General features: G+C 43.1%; 1 protein-coding gene across 1 annotated transcript; it reads right to left on the bottom strand.

The window, feature by feature from the left end:
* Positions 1-467: 467 nt before the first annotated feature.
* On the bottom strand, positions 468-12,826 carry LOC139370940 (cartilage oligomeric matrix protein). Its single transcript, XM_071110888.1, has 19 exons — positions 12,581-12,826; positions 10,644-10,717; positions 10,478-10,529; positions 9,763-9,908; positions 9,380-9,517; positions 9,188-9,265; positions 8,912-9,064; positions 8,608-8,712; positions 8,386-8,493; positions 8,121-8,280; positions 7,899-8,017; positions 7,737-7,789; positions 7,276-7,469; positions 6,975-7,153; positions 6,806-6,854; positions 6,504-6,700; positions 6,004-6,176; positions 1,753-1,892; positions 468-917 (listed from the first exon to the last, which is right to left on the bottom strand). The coding sequence occupies exons 1-19, from the start codon at positions 12,645-12,647 to the stop codon at positions 859-861; spliced, it is 2,244 nt and encodes a 747-aa protein (XP_070966989.1). The 5' UTR covers positions 12,648-12,826; the 3' UTR covers positions 468-858.
* Positions 12,827-14,557: the final 1,731 nt, after the last annotated feature.

Raw genomic sequence — 14,557 nt, forward strand, 5'->3', positions numbered from 1 at the left:
CAGTCTAGTTAGTAGTAGGACTTTTCATAACAGTTTCAGTCTAGATAGTAGGACTTTTCATAACAGTTTCAGTCTAGTTAGTAGTAGGACTTTTCATAACAGTTTCAGTCTAGTTAGTAGTAGGACTTTTCATCACAGTTTCAGTCTAGTTAGTAGTAGGACTTTCACAGTTTCAGTCTAGTTAGTAGTAGGACTTTTCATCACAGTTTCGGTCTAGTTAGTAGGAGGACTTTTCATAAGTTTCAGTCTAGTTAGTAGTAGGACTTTACATCACAGTTTCGGGCTAGTTAGTAGAACATTTCATCACAGTTTCGGTCTGGTTAGTAGTAGTATAACTTTTCTTCACTGTTTTGACTTAAAAGTAAGTCTTACAGTATATATTCAGCATATGTTAAAGCAAAATAAAGATGTGTAGTTAAACATTTCTTTCTAGGGCACTCAACAGTAATAATTGATCACATGTAATCTAATGCATATCAAATGTTTTTATTTGTATAGGGTCCCCTCACAATGTAACACATTTACTGGCAACACCCTGATTATTAAAAAAAAATAATAATAAAAAATCACATTTATATATTGGTGACAGAGTAATGGTAGACAGAAAAGTCCCCTGAGAACTGGAATTATTGGGGAGCGAATGTAAGACAGGAAAATCCTGTCATTGCTGGTGGTGAGAGCCGCCATTTTGCTGAGTGAAATCTCACTGGGTACGTCTGAAATGGCACCCTATTCCCTATATAGTCTTTAGTCAAAAGTAGTACACTGTACTGTTCATCTGGGAGACGTGTTCCGGAATGTTGGGGTTGTAGATGCATTGTCTTCTCAGTCTTCATTTGGGCAGATGTGCGTGCCCTGTTAGAACTGCAGCTGGACCTGTTGGGCTTGGTATGTATCGAAGTCCCCAGGGATTGTATCTAAAGGGAGAGGGCGAGATAAGTCAATATGGAATCTGTGCATGGCAATAGGCCTACCTACTGTAAATGAGTCATACTGTAAGTTAGTTGGTGTCTGTAGTACGTCCAAATGTCTTTACAATACCACACAACCAACAGACCAATATAATTAAAGGGGCATTCTGCAGTTGCTGCATCCATTTGTTTTCATAAATTAAGGATATGTACCCATTGATTCTTAAAGAATATAACTTAGAACTTAAGCTTAGTTCAACTATCGTACTGCATCAGAAACCAAAATATAAGCCTGTTTTACTCTGTTTATAAACAAAGTAAATGTAAACATACTATATAGCCTCAAACCATGTTTGAAACTATAATGTTGATATCATGGATATCATGGATATCAGTCCTTGCATCCATAGCGGTGTATATGAATTTGGAGTGGTTATATTCCTCTAGCCCCATCCCTCAGCTGTTTTTCCCGAAAAATGGGTGGGGAAAACACTTCATTGTTTCAACTGCTGATTGCCTCAAATGTATTTCTCTCTAAAACCTCAAACTAGTCGTATGTGTACCAAGAGGTCATTTAGATGGAGTCTATATAAATGCGGCCACGGTATCACTTCATGCTAATGTCAAGGCATAGAAGCAGGCACAAAATATAGGTCAATGCAGTTCCCCTTTAGCCAGAGACCAGTTTCATCCATTTCTCAATACAGGAATTATATTATCGGGATGCTGCAAGGCAATCATTCCGTAATTGATTCCCTAAGGTCCTCATTCTCCTCTACTTCCTGCTTGTTAAAAGGGTATTCTAAAGGGGGGGGGGGGTCAGCATTAGTGTGCTGCTCACCATTGCAGCGGTAGCGTAGGTTAGCCCAGATGATGTTCTCCTGAGAGAAGCAAAAGACGCCCAGTCTGCCTCCTCTCATGGTGGTGTCTATGATGATGCCTGTGTCTGCCACTAGCTGAGGACCCTCATAGAAACGCACCCTGAACATGACACACACAAACACATAGGGAGACCAGTAAGGAACACAAAAATATGACAAAGGCTGCGTTTACACAGGCAGACCAATTATCTTCCCAATAATTCTGCAAAGATCAGAATTAGGCTGTCTGTGTAAATGCAGCCAAAATATGACCATCTCGAACCAGAATAGTTACAGCACCAGTCAAAAGTTTAGACACACCTACTGATTTAAGGGTTTTTCATAATTTTTGCTATTTTCTACAATGTAGAAAAATAGTGAAGACCTCAAAACTATGAAATAACACATATGGAATCATGTAGTAACCAAAAGTGTTAAACAAATCAAAACATATTTTATATTCTTCAAAGAAGCCACCATTTGCACACTCTGGGCATTCTCTCAACTAGCTTCATGAATTAGTCACCTGGAATGCATTTCAATTAACAGATGTGCCTTGTTAAAAGGCAATTTGTGGAATTTCTTTCCTTCTTAATATTTTTATTTCTCCATTATTTTACCAGGTAAGTTGACTGAGAACACGTTCTCATTTACAGCAACGACCTGGGGAATAGTTACAGGGGAGAGATGAATGAGCCAATTGTAAACTGGGGATTATTAGGTGACCGTGATGGTTTGAGGGCCAGATTGGGAATTTGGCCAGGACACCAGGGTTAACACCCCTACTCTTACAATAAGTGCCATGGGATCTTTAATGACCTCAGAGAGTCAGGACACCCGTTTCACATCCCTTCCAAAAGGCAGCGTCCCCAATCACTGCCCTGGGGCATTGGGATATTTTTTAGACCAGAGGAAAGAGTGCCTCCAACTGGCCCTCCAACACCACTTCCAGCAGCATCTGGTCTCCCATCCAGGGCTTGCTTCAGAAGCAAGCCAGCAGTGGTATGCAGGGTGGTATGCTGTTGGCAAATGCATTTGAGCCAATCAGTTGTGACAAGGTAGGGCTGGTATACAGAAGATAGCCCTATTTGGTAAAATACCAAGTCCATATTATGGCAAGAACATCTCAAATAAGCAAAGAGAAAAAACAGTCCCTCATTATTTTAAGAAATGAAGGTCAGTCAATGCGGAAAAGTTCAAGAACTTTGAACATTTCTTCAAGTGCAGTTGCAAAAACCATCAAGCGCTATGATGAAACTGGCTCTCTTGAGGACATCCACAGGAAAGGAAGACCCAGAGTTACCTCTGCTGCAGTGGATAAGTTCATTAGAGTTAACTGCACCTCAGATTGCAGCCTAAATAAATGCTTCACAGAGTTCAAGTAGCAGACACATCTCAACATCAACTATTCAGAGGAGACTGCATGAATCAGGCCTTTATGGTCGAATTGCTGCAAAGAAACCACTACTAAAGGACACCAAAGAAGAAGAGACTTGCTTGGGCCAAGAAAAACACAAGCAATGAACATTAGACCGGTGGAAATCTATCCTTTGGTCTGATGAGTCCAAATTTTTGATTTTTGGTTCAAACTGTTATGTCTTTGTGAGACGCAGAGTAAGTGAACGGATGATCTCCGCATGTGTGGTTCCCACCGTGAAGCATGGAGGAGGAGGTGTGATGGTGTGGGGGTGCTTTGCTGTTGACACTGTCAGACCAAGAAGGAGAGTGATGGAGTGCTGAATCAGATGACCTGGCCTCCACAATCAGCCAACCTCAACCCAATTGAGATGGTTTGGGATGAGTTGGACTGCAGAGTGAAGGAAAAGCAGCCAACAAGTGCTCAGCATATGTGGGAACTCCTTCAAGACTTTTGGAAAATAATTCCTCATGAAGCTAGTTGAGAGAATGCCAAGAGTGTGCAAAGCTGTCATCAAGGCAAAGGGTGGCTACTTTGAAGAATCTCAAATATAAAATATATTTTAATTTGTTTAACACTTTTTTGGTTACTACATTTACATTTCATTATTTGACCTTTATTTATAAAGGTTTTTCTCATTGAGATAACATCTCTTTTCCAAGAGAGACCTGGTCCAATAGCAGCAGGGGGAACAATGTTTCAGACAAAACAACTTACATACACTAACACAACATTAAACAAAACTATAAACACAGATACAGTGCAACAACTACATTAGAGACAATTACACTCTTCTATGATATAAACATCGAACAAGTGTTTAAACTCCACCAACGAGACTAGATCATCAAATTTTAAAATGTTCTGGAGAGAATTCCAGGACTACGGAGCTAAGTAACTAAAACTATTTCTACCATGACCTGTTCTAATTTTTGGTACTGTTCGAAGCAAATGAGAATGGGACTGTAATTGATATTTATTTACCGACCTGACTAAAAAAGAAAAGAACAATCATTTGTGTAAATTCCTTAGTAAACCAAGGGTTCTCTCTGCCCTTAATCCTGATTTTATTTTCAGGGGCATGCCTATTAAATACATCCTGGAATGCGTTGTGGAAGTAAGAAAAGGCTAGTTCAACATAAGGGATTAATTCCATTCCATTCAATGCTATATACATAATGTAAAAAACTTTGAATGTCAAACCGCTTCCAGTTTCTTTTCGTAATGACACGTGGAGATTTCTTAGGAATTTTGCCATCTCTCACACAGGCAATAGCACAGTGATCACTTGTCATTTGCAAAAATACCAGAAGCATTAAAACGATGAGGAGTATTGGTTAATAAGATCAAATAAATCAAAGATGATATTTTATATTCAACCCAGTTACACTGTTTACAATCTGAGTGAGATTGTAGGTATTGCATAGAATTTTGAGTTGATGTTAGCCAGTCCTGAATCAGATCACCCATCAGGACAAACTCAGAATTGACATTCTGTGATAACAATTTGAAAATACAATCCAGAGAGCCAACAGTAGCAGATGGAGGTCTAGAACAACAAGATAGAACAATATTTAAAGATGAACCAAGGTTTAGGTTGAAAGACAGATATTCAAATTGCTGCGGTTTAGTAACAGAAATCAGAAAACCACAGGGACCTTGTCTTTTACGTATACAGCAACATCACCACCCATAGATTTACCATCTGTACAAAAAACATTCTAACTATTTATGCCAATATTTTTGTCTGTAATATATCTTTTAAGCCAGGTTTCAGAAAGCATAAATACATCAGGGTCGGCAGTTTTTATCCACACATCCACCAAATCAAGCTTCGGCAGAAGACTTCTTACATTCATATGCAAAAACTTCAGGCCACTCTGACTACTTAATTCGACAGGAATGTCAGGACCTGGGTTAGACAATTTCCAGACAATAGAAGCAGCAAGATAATGGCAAGTCTAGATTGAGGGTTACAACATTTGGATTTACAGACAGCACTTGAACGAGAATCCATAGTCACCAGAAATTCCATATGTGTTATTTCATAGTTTTGATGTCTTCACTATTATTCTACAATGTAGAAAATAATAAAAATAAATACAAATCATTGAATGAGTATGTGTGTCCAAACTTTTGACTGGTACTGTATGTTAGAACTGGAAGATGTTTCCTATTGTGGTAAAGAATACCATTTGGATAATATGATAAGAGAAAACATGCATGAAAATAATTTTGTGGCGCAGTGGATAAGGGCGCTGTACTGCAGAGCCTGGGCGCGAACCCATCAGAGTCCCTGGGTTCGCGCCCAGGCTCTGTCGTAACCGGCCGCGACCGGGAGGTCCGTGGGGCGACGCACAATTGGCCTAGCGTTGTCCAGGTTAGGGAGGGATTGGTCGGTAGGGATCTCCTTGTCTCATCGCGCACCGGCGGGCCGGGCGCAGTGCGCGCTAGCCAAGGTTGCCAGGTGCACGGTGCGGTGCGGCTGGCTTCCGGGTTGGATGCACGCTGTGTTAAGAAGTACGCATGACATTCAGCCTTCGTCTCTCCCGAGCCCGTACGGGAGTTGTAGCAATGAGACAAGATAATAGCTACTACAACAATTGGGGAGAAAATTATTATTATAAAAAATAATAATTTTGTGTTGTTCAAGTTCAACAGTATGTGGTCTTATAAAATGTTGTCAGTTCAATCAGTTGTAATGCCACAAATTAAAATTGAGTGTATTATCAAAGGACAATGTCATGTCATAAATGTCAAACTGCGCCAAAGGCCATCAAATGCCTATGACTTGTGTCTAATAGCAGCCTACTACCTGATGTATCCATCTTGGGGCCTGTGTTGCAAGAACCAGCGGTAGGAGGTCTTGTCCTTCCAGCCCACGTTGCGGGCATCTTTCCACAGCAGCTTCACCTGGTCACTGGTGTCTCCGGTGTGCCACAGGGAGTTACGTAGATTTTCCCCTGGTCCCGTGTTGGACTTTACAGCCTAGTTGTCAACACAATTGCATAGGCACCAATGTTACATAACTCTGGATCTCTTCCAATGTATCAATCTGGGCAGGTGTTTTAATACTTCAGCTTCAGAAACTGGAAAATGTATCTATTCTCCATTGAGCTGGTTTTTAGTCTAGGAGTAGACTTAATCTTGGTCTAAGAAACTGGCCCTATGGGTATTCCCTACAAAGGGCGAGTTGTGTGTAGGTCAGACAATTGACCGAGTTGTGGTATGGTGGCATGAGTTTGTATATGAACTTGACTTTTACTACGACTGGATAAGTCATATATAGTATGTGCGTATAGGATTTTGTTTTACCTTCAGTTGTATCCCTGGTTCTGCCACAGCTCGGAATGGATTGGCCTGCCAGTAGATCTGCTCAACTTGTTTCCACATCACTACGTAGAAGGAGGAAGAGTCCTGGTAGCCAAAGATGAAGCCTGCATAGTCGTCGTCTGTTACCGTATTCACATGGAACGTCCCTTCGAAGTCAACGCCGTTGAAAGCCGTGTAACCTTGAGAGAATGGTGTGAGTTTGGGTCAGGGTGTGTTTCTAAAGGTACATAAATTGGTTTATTGAATGAATCCAACGTGAGACACAGTGTGATTGCTGTTCTTACCAACAGCCAGTCCAGGGTCACTGTTCATAGTTTGGACGATCTCTCTACCCTGTGGAAAGAGAATCAGATAAAATGATGGAACTTAAGCAGTTAACATGTCTCCTGGCAATTATTTGTATATACTGTAACACCCTTTGACTTAGATTAGATTTAATGCATGCATCAATACCTGATCGAGCACCACCCAGTTAGGGTCTATCTGTGCGTCTCCCTCTGGGTCCAGCACCACTGTCTGGTACGCCCTGAAGTCTGTGAGAGTAACCTCAGCGTTCTCTGGGCACACATCGATGCTGTCGATGATGGTGTCGTTGTCAAAGTCGTTCTCGCACAGGTTCCCAACCCCATCACCTGTAACAAGAAAATCGAAAGAAATTTGTGACTTTGAAGACACAGGATAACATTAATATCAAAATGACACGGATATATTGGAGAACTGTTTTGAAACTGGGCTGAAAAATGGCTAGACTCACCGTCAGAGTCCTCCTGCAGAGGGTTGGGAATGAGGCGACAGTTGTCCGGTCCCGGGGGCAGAAGGTCAGGAATACCATCATTGTCATCGTCGTTGTCACACTCGTCCCCCAGGCCATCCTTGTCCGTGTCCAGCTGGGCGCTGTTGATGACCGCAGGGCAGTTGTCCTGAGAGTCCTGGTGACCGTCACCATCACTGAGAATAGTAGAGAAAAACACAAGGAGACCAAGACAGAGATTTGGCTGGGGTAGGATTCAGCATTGGAGACCATTTTACAGTTCTCACTGTTGTGGGTTTATGAAAGTTTAAGTGTTGATCCAAAGTCATTACATAACATATAAAATAATATTTGGAAGGTCATTTTTAATAATGGAGTACCAATAGATTGGATCCACACGCACAGGCCTACAATGGTTAAAGGCAGGGAGGTGGAAAGAAAGCTAGTTAGTAACACTACTATACCTGTCCTTATTGGTGTCACAAGGGTCTCCGATCAAGTCGTTGTCCATATCCAACTGTGGAAACATAAATATCATTCAAACAAACCAAAGTTTGTTGTGCTGTTACGTACAACATGTTGTAATGACTAGAATGTGTACAAGTACAGCCAATACGAAACCAGACCTGGTCAGGGTTGGAAACGTAAGGGCAACTGTCACAGGCATCTCCGACTTTGTCCCCATCTCGATCCTTCTGGTCAGTATTGGGAACCCGTTTGCAGTTGTCCAGGTTATTGGGGATTCCTGTAGTAATGGAAGATTATCTTTGTCATATGTCAATTGGCATGTATTACAGCAATAGCAGAATTAGTCTTGTCACGGTCAAATACTGTCCATGCATACTGACCGTCGCCATCAATGTCTTCGTCACATTCGTCACCCAGTCTATCAATATCAGTGTCTTTCTGGTCGTTGTTTTTGATCATACGGCAGTTGTCACAGGCGTCTCCAAAGTCGTCTTCGTCCACATTTCTTTGGTTGACGTTTGGTACCAGCACACAGTTGTCCTACCATAGAGGCATCAGAGTCTTATCAGAGCCTGTCTTTACACTAAGATACAAAATAGGGTGTAAATACTTGTAGTAAACATGAGCGAGAGAGAGACCAGTAACCTGTGTATTTAAGATTCCATCCCCATCTGCATCCTCATCGCAGGCGTCTCCTATACCATCCTTGTCTGCGTCCTCTTGGCCAGAGTTGGGTACCGTTTGACAGTTATCCTATATAAAACACATGACTGTGACTTAATTTTTCTGCTTTAGATTCTTCTTTCTGTTTGAAATAGTATAGTCACAGATTTCCTTTGTCTTTTCAAGGTGATAATAGTGTATTACCTTGGCACAGTTCCTCTCGGCGCATTCCTGTTTCTCATCAGGGAAGCCATCAATGTCAATATCAGATCCGCAGAAGTAGCCATTGCCAGCCCATCCCACCCCACACTGTGAATCAGGATAAAGACAGAGTTATGGACTGTACATGAAATGTCAATTAACATTAAATTCCATTTCAGCAGAATCAATAGAGGGCAATCTGCATCCAACAGAATGCTATAGACAACATGTATTAAAAGGAGCAGTATACATTTAGGCTGTATTCATATTCACATTGATCCATTGCAACATAATTGTATCCCATTACCTGACACTCTATTTTCCCATCTCGTTGGACAATACACTCTCCGCTGGCATGGCAGGGGTTGGGCTGGCCATTACCACATGCTCTCTCAGGCTTACAGCCCTTGCGCTGATCCCCAACATAGCCTGCCTTACAGAGGCCACACCTAAACGAGCCCTGACAACAACAAACACCGCCACCACATTGTAAACTTAGTTCCTCAAGACCTCAGAGGAAAGACCTCTGGATTTTCAAATATACAGTATTGAGTGGCATTGATTGGTTATTATTTATACTTACAGGTGTGTTTACACAATTGGAATTTTCCACACAACCTCCATTCTTGGGTCCTTCGCACTCATTGATGTCCTTGCAGACCTGAGTAGAATTCAAATACACAAAAGAAAGCCATAATGCATACATCTTCAAACAAAACCTTACATGTTGCCAATGCCAAGCTCATAAGCTTTTTGCTTGAGCCAAAATGCCTACCTGTTTGTTTTTAGTGGCGTAGGAGAGGCTTACTCCCTGCACCTGAGGGCCAGTGTAGCCAGTTGGACAGGGGCCACAGCGGAAACCTGGGGACGTGTTTATGCAGCGCACACCCATGTGGCAAGGCTTCACCACACACTACACAGGAGCAGAGGAGAGAGAGTGTATTAATATGTTTGAAATGTGACTCTTCAATAGATATTAGAATTTGCCATTTGCCACACTTTAACAGTTGATTTAAAACCAACGTACACAATAACTTGTGCAATACACAATAACACATACTATGAGTACATGATCGTGTTTCAATTTAGGCCCACTACAGAATACTAGGTGAATTTGTTTTTTTTTGGGGGGTGGGGGTGTTTGCTCAAGTGTCCTACCTCGTCCACATCCATGCATCGGGTACTGTTGCCCACCATGCCCTCAGGGCAGGGGCCACACTTGATGCCGCCAGCTGTTTCAATGCACTTTACCCCCGGGTGGCAGGGGTTAGGGTCACAGGAGGGGCGAGGGGGACCTTGCATGCCTAGGGGGGAAGAGGGTGATAAGTCATCCATCAGTCAAGTAGACCACCTGAATTAATGTTCTGAATTGTAGCGCTCTCCCGTACAATGTCTCCATCTACTGGAGGCAATGAAACTTAATTGGCTCATTCATCCCCCCTCCTCTCCCCTGTAACTATTCCCCAGGTAGTTGCTGTAAATTAGAATTTGTTCTGTCGACTTATCTGGTAAAATAAATAAAATAAAAAAACATGGCATTTTCGAGTTGTTTACATTTTCCATTAAATATGAATATGTTGATTTATGTACTGTATATATTCAAAGTACATGAGAGACAATAATATAATAAATGTACCATATTTACATACAATAGAGATAGCAATCATGCTGTTGATATATTGGTGTAATGTACTATGTGGAATGTATACATAAATATATATTAAATGTACTTATGTACTTATTCATGTATGTACTGTATTCAAAATACAGTAACTGTTTTTTGTGCCTGAAGGAGCTCTAGCCTGCTACACCACAGTATTTACTGCCATCCAACTGGCATATCTATTTCTGCTGGCTGGCCTAGGCTACTCACCACAGGCTTCACACTCCATCACTGTGTTCTTCAGGAACACAATCTCTTGGATCTGCATGGAGGTACAAAGACACTATTAGTTCACATTATTAAACTGTATGGGACCGTGTACTGGACCTGACATCCTCACAGAGAGTTGCCCTGTACGTCCAAACAGTGGCTTTACCTGTTGTTTCAGCAGTTCTTTGATCTCAGCCAGAGCTTGATTTGTTCCCTTGATCTGATTGATGATTTCTCCATCTGAAAATGTAATATTTCATAATACTGTATTAGCGACACATTAGCAATGGACAGAACATACTTCCTGTTCCAGTATACTACGTTTCAACCAAAGTCAAAGGACGAGTCAGTTGATAGTAAGAATATACATTTTAGGTGAATGGGTGTTATCATCATAGGATGCCAAGATCAACTCAAACTAATGTCAACCCCACCGAAGTCCTCCTCATGTTGCAACAGAATGTTAGTCACATCACAAAGCTCTTGCTCGTACACTCTTAAAAAAGAAAAGTGCTATCTAGAACCTAAAAGGGTTCTTCGGCTGTTCCCATAGGAGAACCCTTTGAATAATGCTTTTTTGGTTTAAGGTAGAACCCTTTTGGGTTCCATATAGAATACTTTTTACAGAGGGTTCTATATTGAACCCAGAAGGGTTCTACCTGGAACCAAAAAGGGTTCTACCTTGAACCAAAAAGGGTTATCCTGTGGGGACAGCTGAAGAAACCTTTCAGAAACCTTTTTTTCTGCCTCATTCCTCTTCTTGTGACATTGTTTTGGAAGCACATCTGTGTTGGACTCAAGTCATCAGTGAGCAATGAGTTGGGGATGAACTATGCAGATGTCCTTCTATAAAACAACATAATCCACTTCCCCATTCATCATCTTTACTACCTGAGTGGGCTCTCTGCCTCTGCGCTACTATCCCCCTGCCACAAGAGCTGGCATTCCAAGACTATCCGTTGGCCTGAATTACATGCATACTCAAACACAGAGACTTACATGTCGTGGGGTTTGTGCCAAATGCTTTTTCCTACTGCTGCAAAACCAATTTGTCTCAAATTTGGATCGATAAGGAATTCATTGAATTTTTCACACTAATTTCAATGTGAAAGATATCGAATAGGAGCTTGGAAAGAACAGAGCAGATACTATACTGGAGTCTGGTTAAGTTTCACAGTTGTTGGCAAGAATCATGGCAAGGTCACTCACTTTAAGGCTTAATTATGGATTCCTGTGGATGTTAAATTTACAGGGCATGAGGTCTGGGCCTTACCCAGGAAGAAGTGTCCCAGATTAATAGGATGCTGGGATAACCTGGTATGTGGGGACTGTTGTGCTGCTCCAACAGAAACCTACTAGATATATATATTATTTGACCTAGGACAACTCCTTAGGGATCTGTGTTGTGTCAACATCTCTTGAGCATGGAGGAGGGGAAGTGTGGTCTTCACATTAGGAGCTGAAATGTTTTCTGTATGAATTCCTAGCACACAGGCTCCAGAAATAATGGTGTGAACACTACGATGTCACTACCAGTGTGATTTGGCGAGTTGCTCAACAGCATAAGCTGCTGAATGAATCAGCCCATTGGCCATGAAGATGATAGGACTTAGCAATTCAGATTTGTAAATGAATGCTGAATATGAATGCTGAAAATAAGGAATATGCTTAATAAAAACAGTGACATTCAATTGGGATGATTATCATATAAACGTAGCATTTTAGACAAATATAATTTTACGTGCCATTGACAAGACATTTATTTTACATTTATCACAGGCTCCCAAAATAATTTGATCTGTAAAGGTGGTAACACTTTATAATAACTTCCAAGAAGTTAGCATTAATAAACTATTTATATACTATTAATAATAACTCATGTATACAAATAATTATTTGTAAACATTTATAAACATGTATAAGCATTTATAAGCACTACAATTCATAATCATTTATACAATTTATAATCATTAATTTATAAATGCCTTATTCATGACACTGTTATTATAAGGTGTTACCAGACTTTCAAATCTCTCCAACATTTTTGACCTACAAGTATATATTAAGTTCTCACTAAAGATACTAAAGTGACTATAGACATACCTCTCTGACCAGCTACTAGCTCACTGCTCACACTGAGAGAAATCACCAACACCAGGATCCACAGCATGTTCTTATTTTCCCTTAGACTTCTCTACGGCAACTGACAAGTAAAGGTGTGTGAAGTCTGGAGCCACTGTGTGAAGTCTGGTGTGGTTCAACCAGGTCGTTTATCCAAATTCTGCCCCGTCTTCAAGTAGGACCAGGGAAGGCTCCTGCAGCAGGGTTTGGAGAGTCAGAGAGAGTGGGATCTGTCTCCTCTCCTGCATGTCTTTTATACATCTCTCCTAGAGTGACATCACCTCCGCCCAGGAGGTCCTCTGGAACCCGTCATTTTGGAATGTCCACGTAACACAGAAGCCCACTGGCCCAAAATCATGGTGCTTTCGGAAAGATCCCACGAATACCAATGGGGAAATGGCTTCCTAAATATGATCCCCAATTAGAGACAACAATAAACAGCTGCCTCTGATTGGGACCAATATCAGGCCACCATAGAAATACAAAAACACCTAGATGACCCACCCTAGTCACTATCATGCCCCAACCAACATAGAGAATAAACAGCTTTCTATGGTCCCCCCCCCACCCCCCCCCCCAAAGGTGCGGACTCCGACCGCAAAACCTGACTCAATAGGGGAGGGTCCGGGTGGGCATCTATGATGGATGACACAGGGCTTCTGGGGCGGCTCCGGTGCGGGGCGCATCGCTGGAAGCTCTGGACCATGGGTCATTGCCGGAGGAACCGGACCGTAGACTGTCGCCGGAAGCTCCGGGCCGGGAACTGTCGCCGGAAGCTCCGGGCCGGGAACTGTCGCCGGAAGCTCCGGGCCGGGAACTGTCGCCGGAAGCTCCGGGCCGGGAACTGTCGACGGAAGCTCCGGGCCGGAAACTATCGCCGGAAGCTCCGGGCCGGGAACTGTCGCCGGAAGCTCCGGGCCGGGAACTGTCGCCGGAAGCTCCGGGCCGGGAACTGTCGCCGGAAGCTCCGGGCCGGGAACTGTCGCCGGAAGCTCTGGACTGGGAACTGTCGCCGGAAGCTCCGGGCTGGGAGCTGTCGCCGGAAGCTCCGGGCTGGGAACTGTCGCTGGAAGCTCCGGGCTGGGAACTGTCGCCGGAAGCTTTGGACTGTGGAGGCGCACTGGAGGCCTGATGCGTGGGACCGGTACAGGTGGCACCGGGCTGATGACACACACCTCAGGGCGAGTGCGAGGAGGAGGCACAGGACGCACTGGACTGTGGAGGCGCACTGGAGGTCTAGAGTGCAGAGATGGCACAACCCTTCCTGACTGGATGCTCACTCCAGCCCGGCAAGTGCGGGAAGCTAGCACAGGACGCACTGGGCTGTGAAGGCGCACTGGCGACACAGTGCGTAGAACCGGCGCAGGATATCCTGGACCGAGGAGACATACTGGAGACCAGGAGCGCATCACAACATAACACGATGCATGACCGGTCACACGCTCCCCACGGAGCTTGGGAGTTGGCTCAGGTCTAAACCCAGACTCCGCCAATCTCCCTGTGTGCCCCCGCCCAAAAAACGGCTGCCTCTCGTGCTTCCATCGTTGTTCTAACTTCTCTTATCGTCGCCGTTCCGCTCTCGCTACCTCCAACTGCTCCCTTGGACGGCGATACTCTCCGGCCTGCGTCCAGGGCCCTTCTCCATCCAGGATTTCCTCCCATGTCTATTCCTCCGGGCCACTCTGCTTGGTCCGTTTTTGGTGGGATCTTCTGTCACGCTCGTCAAAAGGAGTAGATCAAGGCGCAGCGTGTGTAGAGTTCCACATAATTTTAATAAACCGAAACTCACCGAACAAAACAACAAAACCAAATGTGAAGCTACTGTTGTGCACTCAGGCAACTAAATGTAGACAAGATCCCACGAATACCAATGGGGAAATGGCTACCTAAATATGATCCCCAATCAGAGACAACGATAAACAACTGCCTCTGATTGGGAACCATATCAGGCCACCATAC

Source organism: Oncorhynchus clarkii, chromosome 1 (genome assembly GCF_045791955.1).
Source record: "Oncorhynchus clarkii lewisi isolate Uvic-CL-2024 chromosome 1, UVic_Ocla_1.0, whole genome shotgun sequence".
Classification (NCBI taxonomy): domain Eukaryota; kingdom Metazoa; phylum Chordata; class Actinopteri; order Salmoniformes; family Salmonidae; genus Oncorhynchus; species Oncorhynchus clarkii.

Bases quoted from the DNA above. Each gene is read 5' to 3' on its own strand.
- LOC139370940 (XM_071110888.1), bottom strand. From the start codon at position 12,647: ATGCTGTGGATCCTGGTGTTGGTGATTTCTCTCAGTGTGAGCAGTGAG. The intron at 8,713-8,911 runs GTAATGGGATAC...CCTGATTCACAG, and splicing joins ATGGGAAAATAGAGTGTCAG to TGTGGGGTGGGATGGGCTGG. The intron at 8,281-8,385 runs GTTACTGGTCTC...CCTCTATGGTAG, and splicing joins ATGGAATCTTAAATACACAG to GACAACTGTGTGCTGGTACC.